At 30.5% G+C, this 16983-nt stretch overlaps 1 protein-coding gene and 1 long non-coding RNA gene across 2 annotated transcripts; one reads left to right on the top strand and one right to left on the bottom strand.

Annotated features, from left to right (window-relative positions):
- Positions 1-8528: 8528 nt before the first annotated feature.
- On the top strand, positions 8529-16134 carry LOC122269433 (uncharacterized). Its single transcript, XM_071185037.2, has 2 exons — positions 8529-8937; positions 14925-16134. Exon 2 carries the CDS (start codon positions 14937-14939, stop codon positions 15999-16001), a length of 1065 nt encoding a protein of 354 aa, XP_071041138.1. The 5' UTR covers positions 8529-8937; positions 14925-14936; the 3' UTR covers positions 16002-16134.
- On the bottom strand, positions 14548-14837 carry LOC147808498 (uncharacterized). The gene is made up of 2 exons (XR_015433589.1): positions 14699-14837; positions 14548-14666 (listed from the first exon to the last, which is right to left on the bottom strand). It is a non-coding gene; the product is annotated as an uncharacterized LOC147808498 (long non-coding RNA).
- Positions 16135-16983: the final 849 nt, after the last annotated feature.

Genomic DNA, 16983 nt, shown 5'->3' with positions numbered 1-16983 from the left:
ATGCGGACGTCAACGAATTGAACCTGAAGATACAAAGTTACTGCCAGGTAACTTCGTGACATACAAATCCGTTGATGCAATTTGCGATCCCATTGAAGCTGCAAATTTTCCAACAGAGTTTGTAATCTCATTGGATTTACTAGGCATACCACCGCATAATTTAGTACTCAAAGTTGGGTCTCCCGTTATTTTGCTTCGTAATTTGAACTCACCACGGCTGTGCAAAGGCACGCGATTAGTCGTTAAAAAATTAATAAACAACGTTATCGAAGTCATTATTTTAAATGACAAATTCCGGGGTGAAAGTATAGTACTTCCACGAATCCCTATTATACCCACAGATGTGCCAATTCAATTTAAACGCATTCAATTCCTCTTTAGATTGGTATTTGCAATGACAAGGCCAAACAATGTCTGTTTGCGTCTTAGATTTGAGCACAGTATGCTTTTCACACGGAAAATTATGCGTGGCATGCTTTAGAGTGGGCAAACCATCCATTTTATTTGTGTTAGCTAAAGATGGAATGACAACAAAAAATATTGCGCACTCCATTGCACTAAGAGATTAATATTTTCAGAATTCGTTGTATATATAATTTATAAAAAAAAGTTACAATAATGGTGCGTTGCATTCCGTCATCGGTCACAGCTCTCCATGCCTCTTCCACTCATATACCACATACGCACACACTTACAATAATTAAGATATATTTTCATACTCTAGAAATAATTCATATGGCAAAACAACGTTTGCCGGGTCAGCTAGTATTATATAATAAATAATAAATCATATTAAATTGTATGACTAAGTCTGTAATTATATGATTATATCAAGTTATTTATACTTTTTCTGGTACCCTGAGATGCTTACCGTGATTTAGCAAATCTCGAATTTTAAAATTTTATGTCAAAAACATCTAACTTATAGTTAAAGAACAAGTTTTTTTCCCCCTTCTATAGTGATTAGAAAGATTAGTCGAGAAGCTTTTTCGTATCAAATATTCGTGGATTTTAACTATTCTGGTTTTAAACAACTTTTATTTGATTCTGATTTTAAATAACTCTTATTAATTCTTCGCTGAAGGTTCGTTTGAAAAAAGGCAGGTAAAATAATTTAAAAAATAACATCCCTTGTTCCGTTTAAATTTTTTGCTTTTAGTAAATCCGTAAATATAATATTAATAAATTTATTACATGCATTAAAAGAAAATAAATATAATATAAATATGAAGTAAAATAAAATGAAACTTTTCTTAATATTTCGCGCCATATCTATTAATCATTATTTTTGTATTTCTATTAAACGAAAAAATCTTGAAAATTATAAAATTGTGTAAAGTTCTTATAATCAGATTTTTTGTTTAATATTTTGATGAATAAATCCTCGATTAATAAAAATTTAAAGAATCACTTATCTGATAAAATGGAAGGAAAATGAAGAAAAAATGTATTATTCAAAGAATCTTTATTATATTCTTTGCCGAAAAACTATAAAAAGTTTTATAACAATTGAAATCTGTACAAATTTAGGTAACTAAAACAATATAAAAGCACTGAATTTTTTTTTTTTAATATTATTATCAATTTTTTTTACTTTATTTATTTATTTATTTATTTTTAATGATAACAAAATGCGGATAAAAAAAATAAAACATTATTTGAAGTAGATTATTATCGAATAATCATAATCTTAGATTACATATTTTTAATAATGTTATTTAAGAAAAAAAAACATTGCTTAAGAAAAAGCTTCTTAGTTGTGCTTTTCAAAATAGTTTTCAATGTAAGTAAAATGATAGTATTGGCGTTTTTCTTGAAGGCCGAATTTCAAAGCAAAAAGCAACCCATTCAGAAGAAACTTAGGGGAAGGATAATAGTTTGAGTAATTGAGGTAAACTGCCAACCCTTCTCTTTGTTCGTCCTCCCCTTAACTGACCCCCATTTCTTTCCCCACCCAAGAATCTCTTTTTCTACTCTCCCTACCCCAAAAAAACAAGACCGTCACGAAACGACACTTGCCGTAGTTTGCTTGTAAATGTCTTTTCATGACGCTTCGGATGCAAGGGGTTAAAGGTGCTTTTTTCATTGGGTGGTTTTAAAAAATGCTTAATTTTCCCTTTCGAAAATGAGATTCTTCTTCTTGACCATGCCCATTTACGGCACGTATTTTGCATCAGTATGCTTTTCACATTTTTCTATTCTACGTTTTCACAATTCATTCAACTACAATCTTATTTCTGCATATCGTTGGTTCATAGCGTATAAAAGCGCCAATCATTTTACAGGTTTGATAAAATGCTTGCGAGTCCGCACGTACGCCTAGTGAGCTGGTTTCGGTGAGATTATTGCACTCTCATGTGCAATTCTGCTGCATTTTGCAAGATAGTCTCATTTTCCAGCTTCACTTTCCACCCTCTGAAATCGAACCGAAAAATCTCTTGATCATTTTTTAATGGCTAATATAATCGAGAACAGAGTTCTTTGTCAAAAACTAGTTATTTTATCATGATCATGTAGAGTCTTTGAAAATTTTTTGCATTTTGTTATTGTTTATAGTGCTTAAAAAGTTCTTAAAAGATGCTTTTTTTTTGCTGAAAGATTTGGCCATGCACCATGTTGAATGTTCCTCTTTTCTTTATGACATGTTCGAATCTTTGCTTGTTCAAAGGTTGTATACCTAACTTAAAATTGGCCTTATGTAAAATACAAATCTGACTTTTTTATGCTTTACAAATTTTATTCTTCACATGATGTCACTCACCCTTGCTTTTTTTTTATACTTAGGTTACTTTTCGAAATAAAGAGGAAAGAGGCAATGGAAGTCTTATTTCTTAGTACTATTATCTTCAAAACATTTTAGTTTAAAATGTTAAATTTTAGTCTATCTTTAAATAGAATTTAAGTCCTTGAAAATTTTATAATTAGTCTTAAAAAGTACTTGAATTTCATTTTTAAAGTAGAGCATGAACCCTGTTGGTGTAATATCTTCTCGCATGTAATATCTTCTGAAAAAAAGTCCAATGTCATATGGGTGGGAAGTAACACTTTGAGGACCACTTTCACATCCATCAGATTTTGTTATGCTAGAAACGTTTTCTTCAACGGAAGTATCACATTTCTGTTCAATAGAAAAACTTACATTGGTACCAGATGCTGTCACCTCGCTTATTTCAGGTCGTGATTTTTTTCTCAAAATGATTAAAAATTGTTAAATTCTTGCGTTTTGGCATCCTAAAGATCCAAGAACAGCAAATATATAGGGGAGAGTCGGACAAAACGGGATACCATTATTGTTTTTATTTTCTACGGAATATCTGTTTAGGAAAACCATACATTATTTTTATTATTACATTATCCCTGAAAGACTCTTTAATAATCAAGTATTTAAATTCTTCGGTAAGCAAAGAGAATAATTCTTTTTAGAATTTAATGTAGATTGAATTGAGCAATTCAGAAAATTAAGAAGTTTATATATAAAAAAGCTCAAGTCTTCATCAGAGAAATACATTACAATTAGTTCTAAAGAAAGATGTGAGATCCTAGAGTCGAAAATAAAAAGCTGAATAATGAACGTTAATAAACAAATTTTGCATAAAGAGACTAAATTTTTCAAAAATATATACTGCTAATATAAATAAGTTGTTCGAAAAGCCTAGGCCTACATTAATATACGGCTATTTCAAAATGTAATAATCCAACAAATAAATAGATGGATAACACGGGACATAAAAAACTCTATCCCGTTTTATCCAACTCATAAGTGTCCCGTTTTGTCCGACTCCGACACTTTTTGAAACAAACATGGCTGCTGCCTAAACATGAAAAGAAAATTAGATAGACTGCACATAAAAATATTGGTAAATAAATGGTTGATCAAATTTAATACTCAACGGATTTTTATTCCCATATATGTAGGCAGTACAATGTAAAAAAAAAAACGCACGTAAATGTAGAAAATGGCAAGAAAATAGAATAAAAAAGTTCTAAGACCTACAACTTTCTATCAAATAGTGCTCTCGAGACGGGACGCACCGAGAATGGTATAATCATAGGCGTGCTTGACTGCGAAGCCATAGGCTGCGGGTTCGAATCCCGCTCTGGGCATGGATGTTTCTCTCTCTCTTTGTTTTGTCCTCTGTTGTGTGTGTGAATGTGGCCCACCCTATAAACGGATTTGTGGCAGTGTGGCGTGGGCAATGTTGCTCGCCTCCGTGACTTTGGTTCACAGGTGCCCACTGGGTAACGCGAACTGAGCAACAATTCTGGCATAGTATAGGCAAAAGATTCAAATTCCGTGCCTGCCATTGGAAGAAAAAAAAGGATCTCAAAGTTTCGAGCTAGATTGAATAACTTCAACGAGCACAGTATCTCCAATGGTATTGTTACTGATTTCTTCACTAGTCGAAATAGTGGCGACTGAATTAACTTTTTGTCTCGACGAGCTCCGAAAGACAAGCGGCAGAGATAACTCTTAGTCTGACTAACTAACTCCACTGTACTCCGTTCCCCCTTTTATATAATTTTTCACCGCGTCTCCATAATTCTCGAATTGTCTCAAAGACGACAGAACGTCTAGGATTCCAGAATCATCGCGTAAAGACCTCGCGAATGACTGCCAATCTCGAAAACTATCGCAAATGGCAGGACAGAAAGAAACCTGCCCGTAACAGTATCACGCGAATTTGGTTTCAAAAGTACAACTCTATTATCGATGGGTGGTCTAATGTAAACAATAACAAGCGTCCTTAAACCGGAAGAAATTTAGAACATTTCCGGTGTATCCCTCCGCTTATGTTATGACTACGAGGCGATGTGTGAACAAGCCTAATATTCTATGCAGTTTTGTTATTGTAATTTGGGTTCAAATCTAAACATAATTGTACCATTCATAAGAGCTTTCGGAAATTTATTGATTCGCAGAGGTCGTAAGGCCAAAAAAAATTTGGGAAAGTTAATATCTCATTGTGAATAATTCTTAAGGTTTGCCAAGTTTTGTATTTTATCCCTTATTTGGCTACATTTGAATAAAATGTTGCCAAAAATATATTTTTAAGTTAGCCTAATTAGAAAATATTATAATGATTATAATATTAATATGATAATGCTGAAGTTTAATGGCTGTAAGAAAGAACTCGGTACATGTGAAATACTGCAAGAGATATGATGCAATAATATGAAGGCGCGTTTTTTCAATCTGCGGCGTAAAAATATATCGGAAGCAGTAGCCCGGAAGTCTTGAAAGAGCAATTTTACCACTAGCGCCACCACTCTTAGCTTTTCACGATCACCCATCCATAGTAAATATTTTTTTAGTATTTTGAGAAATACTGTGGAAAAAAAAGTAGGCATAAGGCAAATAAAAATATATAGTCTTAAAAAATGATAGCCCGCATAATTTCTACTAAAATTTTTATTTTTGCTATTTTGTCTGAGCTCAAGGGGGGTGTTTAAACCCCTCCCTTGTGTATGCCCCTGCTCGCACTCATTTTGGAAAGAAACCTTATTTTTGCAGTGTATCTTAAGAAAGTTTTTCTCAAGTAGAAAAATCTAACTCATCACAGTCGCATTGATGGTGGTGACAAACCTAATTCTGGTTACACAAGAATATCTATCCATAGTTGAGTTCCCACTGCTGAGTTAATTTTATTCTTGTAAAAAGTTTAATAAATTTATTATTTTTACATAATAGTGAATCAGCTGTTCATAGTTATTTTCCTTATACTTAGAATTCCTGTAGGTTATATAAAAAGAGTTTTTGTGAGACTTGTTAATTGACTGATTACAGACAAAATGAAAATTGCCATTGCTTAAGGATATCATTTGCGCTGTTGAGTTATGAGCCACTGCCAATATGACGTATTCGTTTACTACAGGGCTTAGACATGTAATAAATTGTAATTTAGTCAAATATCGATTAATCGGCTACTAGCCGACACACAGTGCTTCAAAAAAACAATCTCAAGCCAATCTGAAAGAAAACAAATGTCTAAGAATATTAATATACTGTATATAATGTAACGAAGTGCTTAAGAGTGTTACTTATTATGCATATGAAATCATATTTGTGAAATTCATTATAGTTTATCAAATATGTTGGTGAAAAAAAGATTTTATTGAAGGTATTGTGCAAACTATCATCTTAATTCATTAATAAATTAGTATCTAGATATAAAATTGCTGGTTAATTGTTCTTTTAAACTTCATACAAGTAACTAAACTGTATTTACCTATGTATTGTTGCACTATTAGAATTTTTCTTTTTCATAAAAGAAGGGTGAGAGGCTTTGGGAAAGTCAGTTAATTGGCGTCTTATCTATTTCTGATGAAACTGCCTTGTTTGTATTAGGAAATAAGAGTTGACGATGAGTGACTGTGAATTTCTCTTTTTAGAATTAAGGAAGATTTTTTGATGAAGAATTGAGAAATGGAATGCCTGTAAATGATGTTTATGCATCCTTTTTTTTTCCACCAAAAAGTAAATTAAAGAGTTAATATTTAATTTTTTCTTCTGTTTTTTAAATAAAGCGATAGAAAATTAATTTTTGTAAACATGTTAAATGGCAAAGAAAAATTTGCTGAATTGTGAAAGTCTTTGGAGGGTCACAGCAACCGTCTGTGACCTCCCATCCTGGGGTCCTTGGTGAAACCTTTTCGTGGCAAAAGATTAAAAGTAGTTTCTTGTAATATGATTTACCACTAAATTACTGGAAAACATAGTATAAGAGTTCCTTTGTTTCATAGGTTAGGAAAGTTAAATCAAGCAAAATTAGAGCACTATTCTTTTACTGAGAATTCCATTTTCTATTCAATTTGTTCACACTACACAATTATAAATAAAATGTCTATATACACTTTCCATTATGCTGACTGTGTCCCTGTCGCTTCAACTTTCTTTGCCTTATTTTCTTTAATAGCTTTACTTTTCATTACGTATTCACCAACTCGTGATTTGTAGTAACGTAAAATCCCAAAGTTTTTGAATGACGGGAAGAAAAAACATTTTAGTTTTCAAGAATTCCGAAGTTAAACCAGTTTTCATTTCAGTATTACTTAAAGGATTAATAAATACAATATATTAGCTGCAGTATAAAGAAAAAGGTAATATTTACGTTTAAACAACCTAATAAATTTTCAATTTGATTGCAATGTTCTCCCCCCCCCCTTAAATGAAATATTTTTCGCAACACCTCGTTGAAAGCCAGGTTTTTTTGGAAAATAAGATTCCACATTTCGTGAGAAACAACGGCATTGCGCACAGGCCACCTTCACTCCCCAGACTAGCTAGAAGAGCCGTAACCACTGAGCCATCGCGGAGCATTGTCTAGAATAATTGAGTATAAAGTCGTTAAAGGTCGAAAAGGTTTTAACCTATTGTGAAAATATTAGCTACACAATTTTTTTTAAAAAAATACTTCACCTAACGATGTAATGGTATAAATTTTGAAAACAAAAAGTTAATACAATTAAGTTACTTAGAAGCTGAAAATGTCGTAATGCTGATTCAAAACTAGAATTTCATACTTCTTAGATTGCAAAATATTAAATGCAGAAGTTAAAAAGCCTATAATTTTTTTTTTACGCAAATACTGCTAGACAATTTCAAATGGGTTGATTTAAGTTCTGATTTTAACTCTTTGGAATGAGATGTGCGAGAGGAACATTTTTATCACCCATCTGAATTACCGAGGGTGTGTGGTATAGGTTCTCGTTTAGTTGTTTTACAATAGAGTGTTGGATACAGATTACCCACTCTGCATAAGGTCAAAATTGTGTACGACCTTTTGAGCATTCTTGTGGGTGCTTCTCACACAGTCGCCAATAGCCCATTGTGCTTCTCTAGTGCGACGCAAATAAATTACTACGACCACTCCTGAGAATAAAAACAAGCAATTATTCAAAATATTTGAATTTATTCTCGGTAGTAAACAAGACTTTTTCCTCCCGATGTAGCTCTAGTGATGAGAGAACTATACCCGTTTTTAAGCGTATTTTCTATTTTCTTACACATAAAGAGCAGGCTGCAACTCATAACATAATACAATTACTTGACCCCTTTTCTTGGCATCGATGTTGTTGTTGTTAATTTACGTCGCACTAGGGCTATTGGCGAAGGTCTGGGAAACATCCCAGAGGATGATCCGAAGACATGCCATCACAATTTTGATCCTAACAAAGGATACAAACTGGTTAAGATTCTTAGCCCACAGGTGTTGTGAATTCCTACAAGATTCCTGTTCTATCATAGCTAATCACTAAGCCTTTTTGTAGTTCGTTTTGCTACTTACCAATATCAGTGATAAACCAAGCCAATTTTCAGACCGAGTGTGCGTTTCTTGTCCATCTATGGCCAAGAATATGACTTCAGTCACTCACAACGTGTTTTATAGGGCGAACAATTGAGAATTGTTTTTATCTCCGAATTAGCATCATCGTATTTCTTATTACAGTAAAAATGTAACTGAAATGAAATTTTCAAGAGTTGCAGTAGTAGAGCGTCATCTATAATTGCAGAAACTGTTTGAAGAGTTTAATTGACGCCTATGCGGGTAGAAATAGGCAACATTTAATGTAAACAAACCCGAGAGAGCACAATTAAATAAATTTTTCTGAATTAAATTTCAAAGATAGTGAATTTTTGATTTTTATCAACTCTAATATTAGCATCGGAAGACTTTTTTAAGTAATTTAATATGAACGACCTACTTTCATGTCGAAATATTTAAGCATTCTATATTGAAAAACATAGCAATTAAAAGTGGTTCGCTTTTACAATGCTTCATTACACTAATATGGATAAAAAATTAAGAGAAGAGTATTCATAGAAAATATTTATTGAGGCTGCTATCGTAAAAGGTATCTTACTTTATGACCGTATGATGAATTGGTTGAAGGAAAAATTATCCTCGCCGAAGTAAATGTTGATAAGATTCATACTGCGTAAGTAATTTGTTACCTCAAAAAATAAAATGATGTTGATGTGTCACAAGATGTTTTTTTTTTAAATTCATCGTTAAGAATCAGCATACCGTTGAACTCATAAATCTTTGTTCAAATAAAAGCTGCTCCTTAATTTTTTTTATTTTTTCACACATTTAAAAAATATTATAAATTATACTGTAAAACATTTTTTATTGATAACTGGAAAATTAAAAAAGCAATTGGAACTTTAAATGCATATAAAATATAAAAATAGAATTGATATAATTTATTGCATGTGTGCTATAAGGTCTTGAGTGTAAAGGATAGATACTTTAGATGTTAAATTTTAAAGGATAGATACTTTAGATCTTGCTGAATAAATAATTTATGTAGATGGTTGGTTGTCATGTTATAGACATGGAAAAAAACAATTAGACGCTATAATTGTTATTGCTCATAAACTACCTCTGGGCATAATTTTTTTTTCTAGTAAATTTAAAACTTTTTTTATAATTTAAACTGAAAATTATTATAAATGAACATTTAAAGTTGCATTTTTTTAAAAAAGGTATTTATTTTAAAAAAATATTATATATTAATATCCTTAAAACATTTATTAATATTTCCCTCTGAAGAAAGAAATACTTATATAAATTTAAGGAGTTGAACATCCTAAAAAAGTAAATATTTTTGATAGTAATCAGTATTAGACCTATTCACATAGTGTGTATTGTAATTATTCTTTAAGAAGTAAAGTTTCAAAATGAATATAAATAAAAAAGGGGCAGTGTTTATATATTTTTATAAAGAGGTCACATTTATAGGGATCAAATTGCAAGCAGGGTGGCCAGCTCATCTAGAAACTATCAGGGAGAACACTGCTGATTTGCTATTCTAGTTTAGTACTTTCTCATGTTGTATATTATAACAAAAATTTAGAAATTTCTCTTTTCCTTACTCGAGAGTTTTTCTTTGTAAAGATTGAGCCATGGTAATTTGATAATAACTATTAATTAAAATGTTAAATTACCTTGAAGATTTTCAGTGCAAGTTCAATTTTAAATTTATCGAACCTATACTTAATAATTTTAGTTGTTAAATAAAAGAAATTGCAATATTATTAGTTTTAAAAAAAATATTTATTTGAAGAGTTTTAAGTTAGAGTTGCTTATGAAATTTTTTATTTATTTAGTACATCAATATGATTTAATGAATTTTGATTAATCATAAAATAAATGATTAATAAATCATAAAAATGTGGCTAACAAACACAATAAATAATAAAATATTTTTGATACCATTTGCTGAAAACTAGCTAATTAAAATTTATTTTATTCTTAAAAAAACTTTACCTTTATTATGATGAAGATTTCTGTTTAATTTTAAACCTTAATCAGGCCTTATTTATATATATATATAGAGAGAGAGGGAGAGAGAACATTATGACCACCTCTTAATAACAAGTTGGCCCACAACACAGCTGCAACCCGCCTTGGCATGGTTGCCACAAGTCCTTGGTAGATGGACGGAAACAGATTGTACTAGATGTTTAAGCAACGGTCATGCAAATTTGAGATATTGCGACTTAGTGGTCTTTGAACTCTGAACTGTCGTTCTATGACATCCAAAATGTGTTCTATCGGTTTGAGATCCGGTGAGTTAGGCGGCCTTGATATTAACTGGAATTTCAGCATCATATTCCTGGAATCACTTCAACACAATTTGAGCTTTGTGACACGGGACATTGTCCTATTGGAAAATTCCATTTGCAGCTGGAAAACAGAGGCCCTGTAAGGGTGCAACTGGTCCGCAATGATGTTCAGATACCCTGTAATTTTCATAGTCATATTTTCTACCATAACCACGGGTCCCAGAGACTCCCAAGAGGACGTCCCCCAAAGTATAATACCGCCACCACCGTCCTGTGTATGACCTACTGTACATTGAGGAAGCAACTGTTCGCCTGGAAGACGGCGTATCCTGACACGGCCATCAGCGTGATGAATGAAAAACTGTGATTTTTCTGACCAGGCAACTCTCTCCCACTGATCCATGAACCAGTCGTATCCTGAGCCCAGCGCAGGCATAGTTGGCGATGGCGATTGGTCAGCAAAGGCACACAAGTGGGATGTTTGCTGCATAGCCCCATATCCAACAGTGTCCGCTGAACAGTGTGCTCAGCAATACCTTGATACTATTCTACTTGACCCTGCATTGTATTGGGCTGTCAGCTGAGCCACTGTCTTGCTCCGGTTTTGGTCCACCAAGCAAGATAATCTCTGATGACCTTTTTCTTTGATAGCCTGTGGACGTCCAACACCATGTTGTCTACTACTGGTTTCACCGTCATTTATCCACTTTGCTGTAGATCGCGAACAACCCACGAGTCGTGCAGTTTCGGAAATACATGTTCCGAGCCTTCGAGCCATTGCAATCTGCCCTCTATCGAAGTCGCTTAGATCCGCAGCTTTTCCCATTACACACAGAAGTAAGTGAAAGAATTATTGTTCAAACTCTCCAGCAACAGTTAAATACCACTTCCACCTGATCATGTACCTTCCACGTCATCCAGGAGAGTTCATTGCGAAATATAGAGGTGGTCATAATGTTTTGGCTCTTGAGTATATATATATATATATATATATACTCAAGAGAATAATGAAGGAGAATATCATTAAAGATCATTGAATGGAGAGAGAATATCATTAAAGATTTTAAAATCAATATTAAAAGGGACAAATTAGTTTTTCAAAAGGATTTAATTTTTAACTCTGTTTTAAGACAAGATATTAAAAATATTCAAAATAAATTTTGTATAACCACTGTTGATAAAGCTAGTAATAATTTTGCAATTATTTGAAAATTTTTTTACAAACAACTTCTTTCCAATGAACTTAATAGCAATATTACCTACAAAAAACTTAACACCAACAGTGATATTATTATTAATAAAATTAATGCTATCTATAAAAGACTTAAAATTAAACCAAATAATATTAACAATTTTCCTTTTCTTTTTGCCAATCCAAAATTCCATAAGACTCCAACCAAATTCAGGTTTATTGCAAGTGGCGTTAATAGTAACATGAAAAAAATCGGTATTTACTTTGAGAACATTCTTAAAAAAGTTTATAACAAAATTAATAAACTTACTAAAAATAATAACTATTTAAATTGGAATATTAAAAATAGCATTCAGGTTTTAAATACACTAAAAACTTTAAAAAATGTAGATTCAATTCACTGTTTTGATTTCGAAAACCTCTATACTTCCCTTCCAACTAATAAAATTCATGATGACCTTCTTCAAATTCATAGCATGTTTAATCTCAGTGATATTATTAATGAAGATAACTGGAACTTTCTAGTACATATTAACCTTAACAACAATTATATTCTTTTCAATGACCACCTTTTTCAACAAATTAATGGTATTCCCATGGGAAATAATTTTAGTACTAACATCTGCAATATTTTTCTTTTTCTACAAGAATATAGATTTGTAAAATCACATGTTAATCTTCCAATTGATTCTCTCTTTCTCAGATTCATTGATGATCTATTAGTTATTAATTTTAATGATTTCGATATTCTAGCAAAACATATTTATCCAAATGAATTAATTCTTAATAAAACAAATAATAGTAATTCTTCAGCAAATTTTTTAGATTTGACTCTTGATATTAATGCAGATAAAAATATTACATTTAAACTTTTTGACAAAAGAAATGAATTTAAATTTCCAGTTAAAAAATGCATTGATTTCAACTCTAACTTAGCCAATAAGGTTTTTTCTAATATTATTGCCAATCAAATTCATAGATTTTACAGAAATAATTCTAACTATAACGAGTTTTTATTAGATACTGATATATATAAAAACGATTTAATTAATAGCCATTTTCCTAGTTCATTTCTTAATTTCTATTTTAAAAAAATCTTAAAAAACTTGGTACATTAATTTTTAATTTTTATTTAATTTTTCTGTTTTAAGAATAAGCTCTGATTTTTTCAAGGTAGGAACTAACTATGATAAACTATTCCTAAAGCCACTGGACGGAATAGTTTGGATGTATGACCTTTTATACTGGATTAGTTAAATATTTTTTAGTTACTTTTTAATATTTGTAGCCTCTTAAAATTAATTTAATTTTAATTGTCCAGTATAATAAACAGTTTATTTATTTATTTATTTATTTATTTATTTAATTATTTTTTATTTTTGTATAAGTGGAATGGGCTCTGGTTCATAAAGAACCACCCCAAATGAATGCAGGTGATACGTGTATACTTTAAAATTATGTAAGGTTGTATGAATGAAGAATAAAACCTATAAACGGTTTTCTATTCCTGTATGCAGGCTCTGATTTTTAAATAAGTCACCCTATGAAAGATGGATATGTGTATTCTGTAAAATTATGAATGATGGATGAGTCTATAAACGGCTTTCTATCCTGACAGACTGACTTTTAAATTAATTTCCCTATTAATGATTTTTTTAATTTTTTTAAATTTTTTATTTTTATTTTTATATTTTTTTATTTATTTATTTTTTTATTTTTATTTTTTTAAGACTGCTAATTTATTCAATCCGTTAAACATTTTTATTATTATTTCAATTTTATTACCTTTTTACTAATTGTTTCTCATAGATGGCAGCACTAATATTTTACCTAAACATTTTTTCTTCTTCTTCGATCAAATGTTTTTTTAATTTTATTATATTCGATTCAAGCTATAAGCAATATTTTACATCTTCGCGATTTTTGTTAACTGTTTTATTATTGTACTTTTAAACCTAAACCGCGTTTTAATTCACGCCGGTAAGTTTGATTTCCTATTACATTTTTCTTTTATTTCATGATTTTTTTCAAAATAAGGTTTTTTGCGATATCGACACATATAAAGAATAATTTTTATCTTAGGATAATTATTCTTTATTCAGAAATATCGCATTATTTATGGCAATTAGATGTGTCTTGACAACGACTATTTGCTTATACCATTCTTGTTTCTCTACCATTTAGTTTTTTATTTTTATTTTATTCATGTTTTTCATGTTAATTTGTGTTTATATATATATATATATATATATATATATATATATATATATATATATATATATATATATATATATATATATAAATTAATGAAAAAATGTGTGCATAGTATTTTGTTTTCAAATGTTTTTATTACAATCTAAATGTGTAATGTCACAGCCCTTGTCATAAATTGTGTCAATTATTTAACCTATCCTTTAAGGCTAACATTAATGTGCCGCTCAAAATGTAATCCTACTGTAATACAAATTTTATATTATTGTAAGGTATACAAATGTTTACATTATTTCAAACTATACAGTTTTTAATAACATTATGCAAAACTTGAATGAAATTAATCTACTAGTTCTTTAGAACATGTAGTTTGAAAAAATTTTATGTTTAGGAAATAAGTTATTGAAGTGAATAGTAATTAAATGAATAGTAATTAAAAATATTTTTTGTGTACTAAAATGTGCGGTAAATTTTTGAAAATTACTCATGATTATTGAATTTTTTCAGGGTTGCCCTTCTAAGTTGTGTTGACCATCCGGTGTTTCATGACAATTCAAGTTAATTTAGGATAATAGCCAAGAAAAGTATTTTATTTTACACCTTAAAAATTTGCTACTGTAAAAAATTGAAGAAAAAAAAAGCTTTTTCATAAGACTATAATATTTCCATGCTACTTATTCCATTGTATAATAACTTAATACTTCCATTCTTCCATTGCTAATAACTTAAATACTTCTGATACCTTTGTTTTCAGAATCTTTTTTTAAATGTATAGTAATATTCATGTTCATCAGTAACTATATATAGAAAAACAATAATCTTGTAAATTTTTTATTCTAGTTTTCATAAAAATCTATATTAACCTGACATGACCCTTATAAAAACCTTGCCATTACAGTTTACGTTAAAGTATTCAGCAAGATAATTAAACTGTTCATAAATTATTACCAGGTGATTGTCAACATGAATTTAAAAGATAACAACTTGCATGAGCTTGATGTTCTTATAAATGAGAAACCTTATTCTTGTAGTTTGTGCAAAAAGCATTTTCCATCAAAGTCTCAGCTAATGGTTCACAGTCATGTTCATACAGGTAAGAAACCTTATTCTTGTAACATATGCAGTATGAGTTTTTCAGTTAGGAGTAATCTGACAATGCACAGTTATGTCCATACTGGAGAGAAACCTTATTCTTGTAATGTATGCAATAAGAGTTTTTCACAGAAGGAACATCTCACCAGACATAGCCGCACTCATACTGGTGAAAAACCTTATTCTTGTGACATATGTAATAGAAGTTTTTCACGTGGGAATATACTGTCTCAGCACAGGCGTGTTCATACTGGGGAGAAGCCTTATTCTTGCAGTGTATGTAACAAGAGCTTCTCACTGAAGGAGCTACTAACTAGACACAGTCGTACTCATACTGGGGAGAAGCCTTATTCTTGTAATCTATGTAATAAGAGTTTTTCGCAGAAAGAACATCTAACTAGGCACAGCCGCACTCATACTGGAGAGAAACCTTATTCATGTGACATATGTAATAAAAGTTTTTCAACAACGGGACATCTAACTCAACACAGTCGCACTCATACTGGTGATAAACCTTATTCATGTGACATATGTAATAAAAGTTTTTCACAATGGAGTATACTGTCTGAGCACATTCGTGTTCATACCGGTGAGAAGCCTTATACTTGTAGTGTATGTAGTAAGAGTTTTTCACAGAAGGAGCATCTAACTAGACACAGTCGCACGCATACTGGGGACAAACCTTATTCGTGTAGTGTTTGCAATAAAAAATTTTCAAGGGAAGAACATCTAACTAGACACAGTCGCACTCATACTGATGAGAAACCTTACTCTTGTAGTGCATGTAATAAAAGTTTTTCACAAAAGGAACATCTAAATAGGCACACCCGAACTCATACTGATGGAAAACCTTCCTATTCTTGTAGTATATGTAAAAGAAGTTTTTCACAGAGATTTATGCTTACTATCCACAGCTTTGTACATACAGTTCAGTAACATTATTCTTGTAAAAATTTATGATAAAAGTTTTTTGTATTGTCCACAGTTATTTTCATTGTGCTTAGAAATCTTATTCTTGTAGTTTATGTAAGGAGAGTCTTGTGATAGATAAATTGAGAATCGCCACTGATGATGAATCTTGTTTTTTTAGTTGGTTTGTTACACACTACTAATATGAGATATTTTATAACCTTCGTTGAACAGCCGATCTAATTTTTGGGTTTACGAACACCAGGGTTGGAGTTTTTGCCGGCAAAAAGGGGTATTTGCCAGGACAGGGGCAAAAACTGGTAAAAACCGTCAAAAACCATATAATCTAAATTGCTGATTCAATATTGTTACAAAATACTTGAAACAAATTTAAATCAATCATAAGGAATAATAATTTTGATACATTACATGAAAAAATTATTTTTAACATATTAATAATTAATATAAAGGCAATAATTTTTAAAACATTGAAAGTTTTTGACCTCTTTTCATTTTTGAATCCTTAAATAAATGTTTTTTTACAAATAAATAAATATTATTATTTGTATAATATTATTATTATTATATTATAAAAAACTATTATTTGTTCAATAATTAACTACACATCTTGATAGATATTTTATGCTTTAAATTATAGTTATATTAATTTAAAGTAAGTTCATTTCACTGGAAAAAAGAGAATAATCGAAAAATTTTCTAATCAATAATGTTTTAAACTACTAAAATTATATATTATTACATTATGATTTAATTATGGAATAATAATTTTGTTAATTTTTTTGTAATTATTCATATTTATAGTTTATATTTCACTTTTGGGAATAATTTTGTACCAAAAATGTGTTTTTGTCCTCTCATCTTGGAAAATATAGGTTTTTGTCAATTTGCTTGGCAAAAACCTAAAAAATTTTGTGAAAACTTGAAATTTTATTTCTTTGCCATAATTTTCCACTATTTTTGTGATGAAAACTGTTGAATAACAGTGTCA

The sequence above is a fragment of the Parasteatoda tepidariorum genome, chromosome 5, assembly GCF_982258835.1.
Source record: "Parasteatoda tepidariorum strain Cologne lab strain chromosome 5, Ptep-v5.0, whole genome shotgun sequence".
Classification (NCBI taxonomy): domain Eukaryota; kingdom Metazoa; phylum Arthropoda; class Arachnida; order Araneae; family Theridiidae; genus Parasteatoda; species Parasteatoda tepidariorum.
The sequence above is the reverse complement of the archived record's forward strand: the minus strand, read 5'-3'. Positions and strand labels throughout refer to the sequence as shown.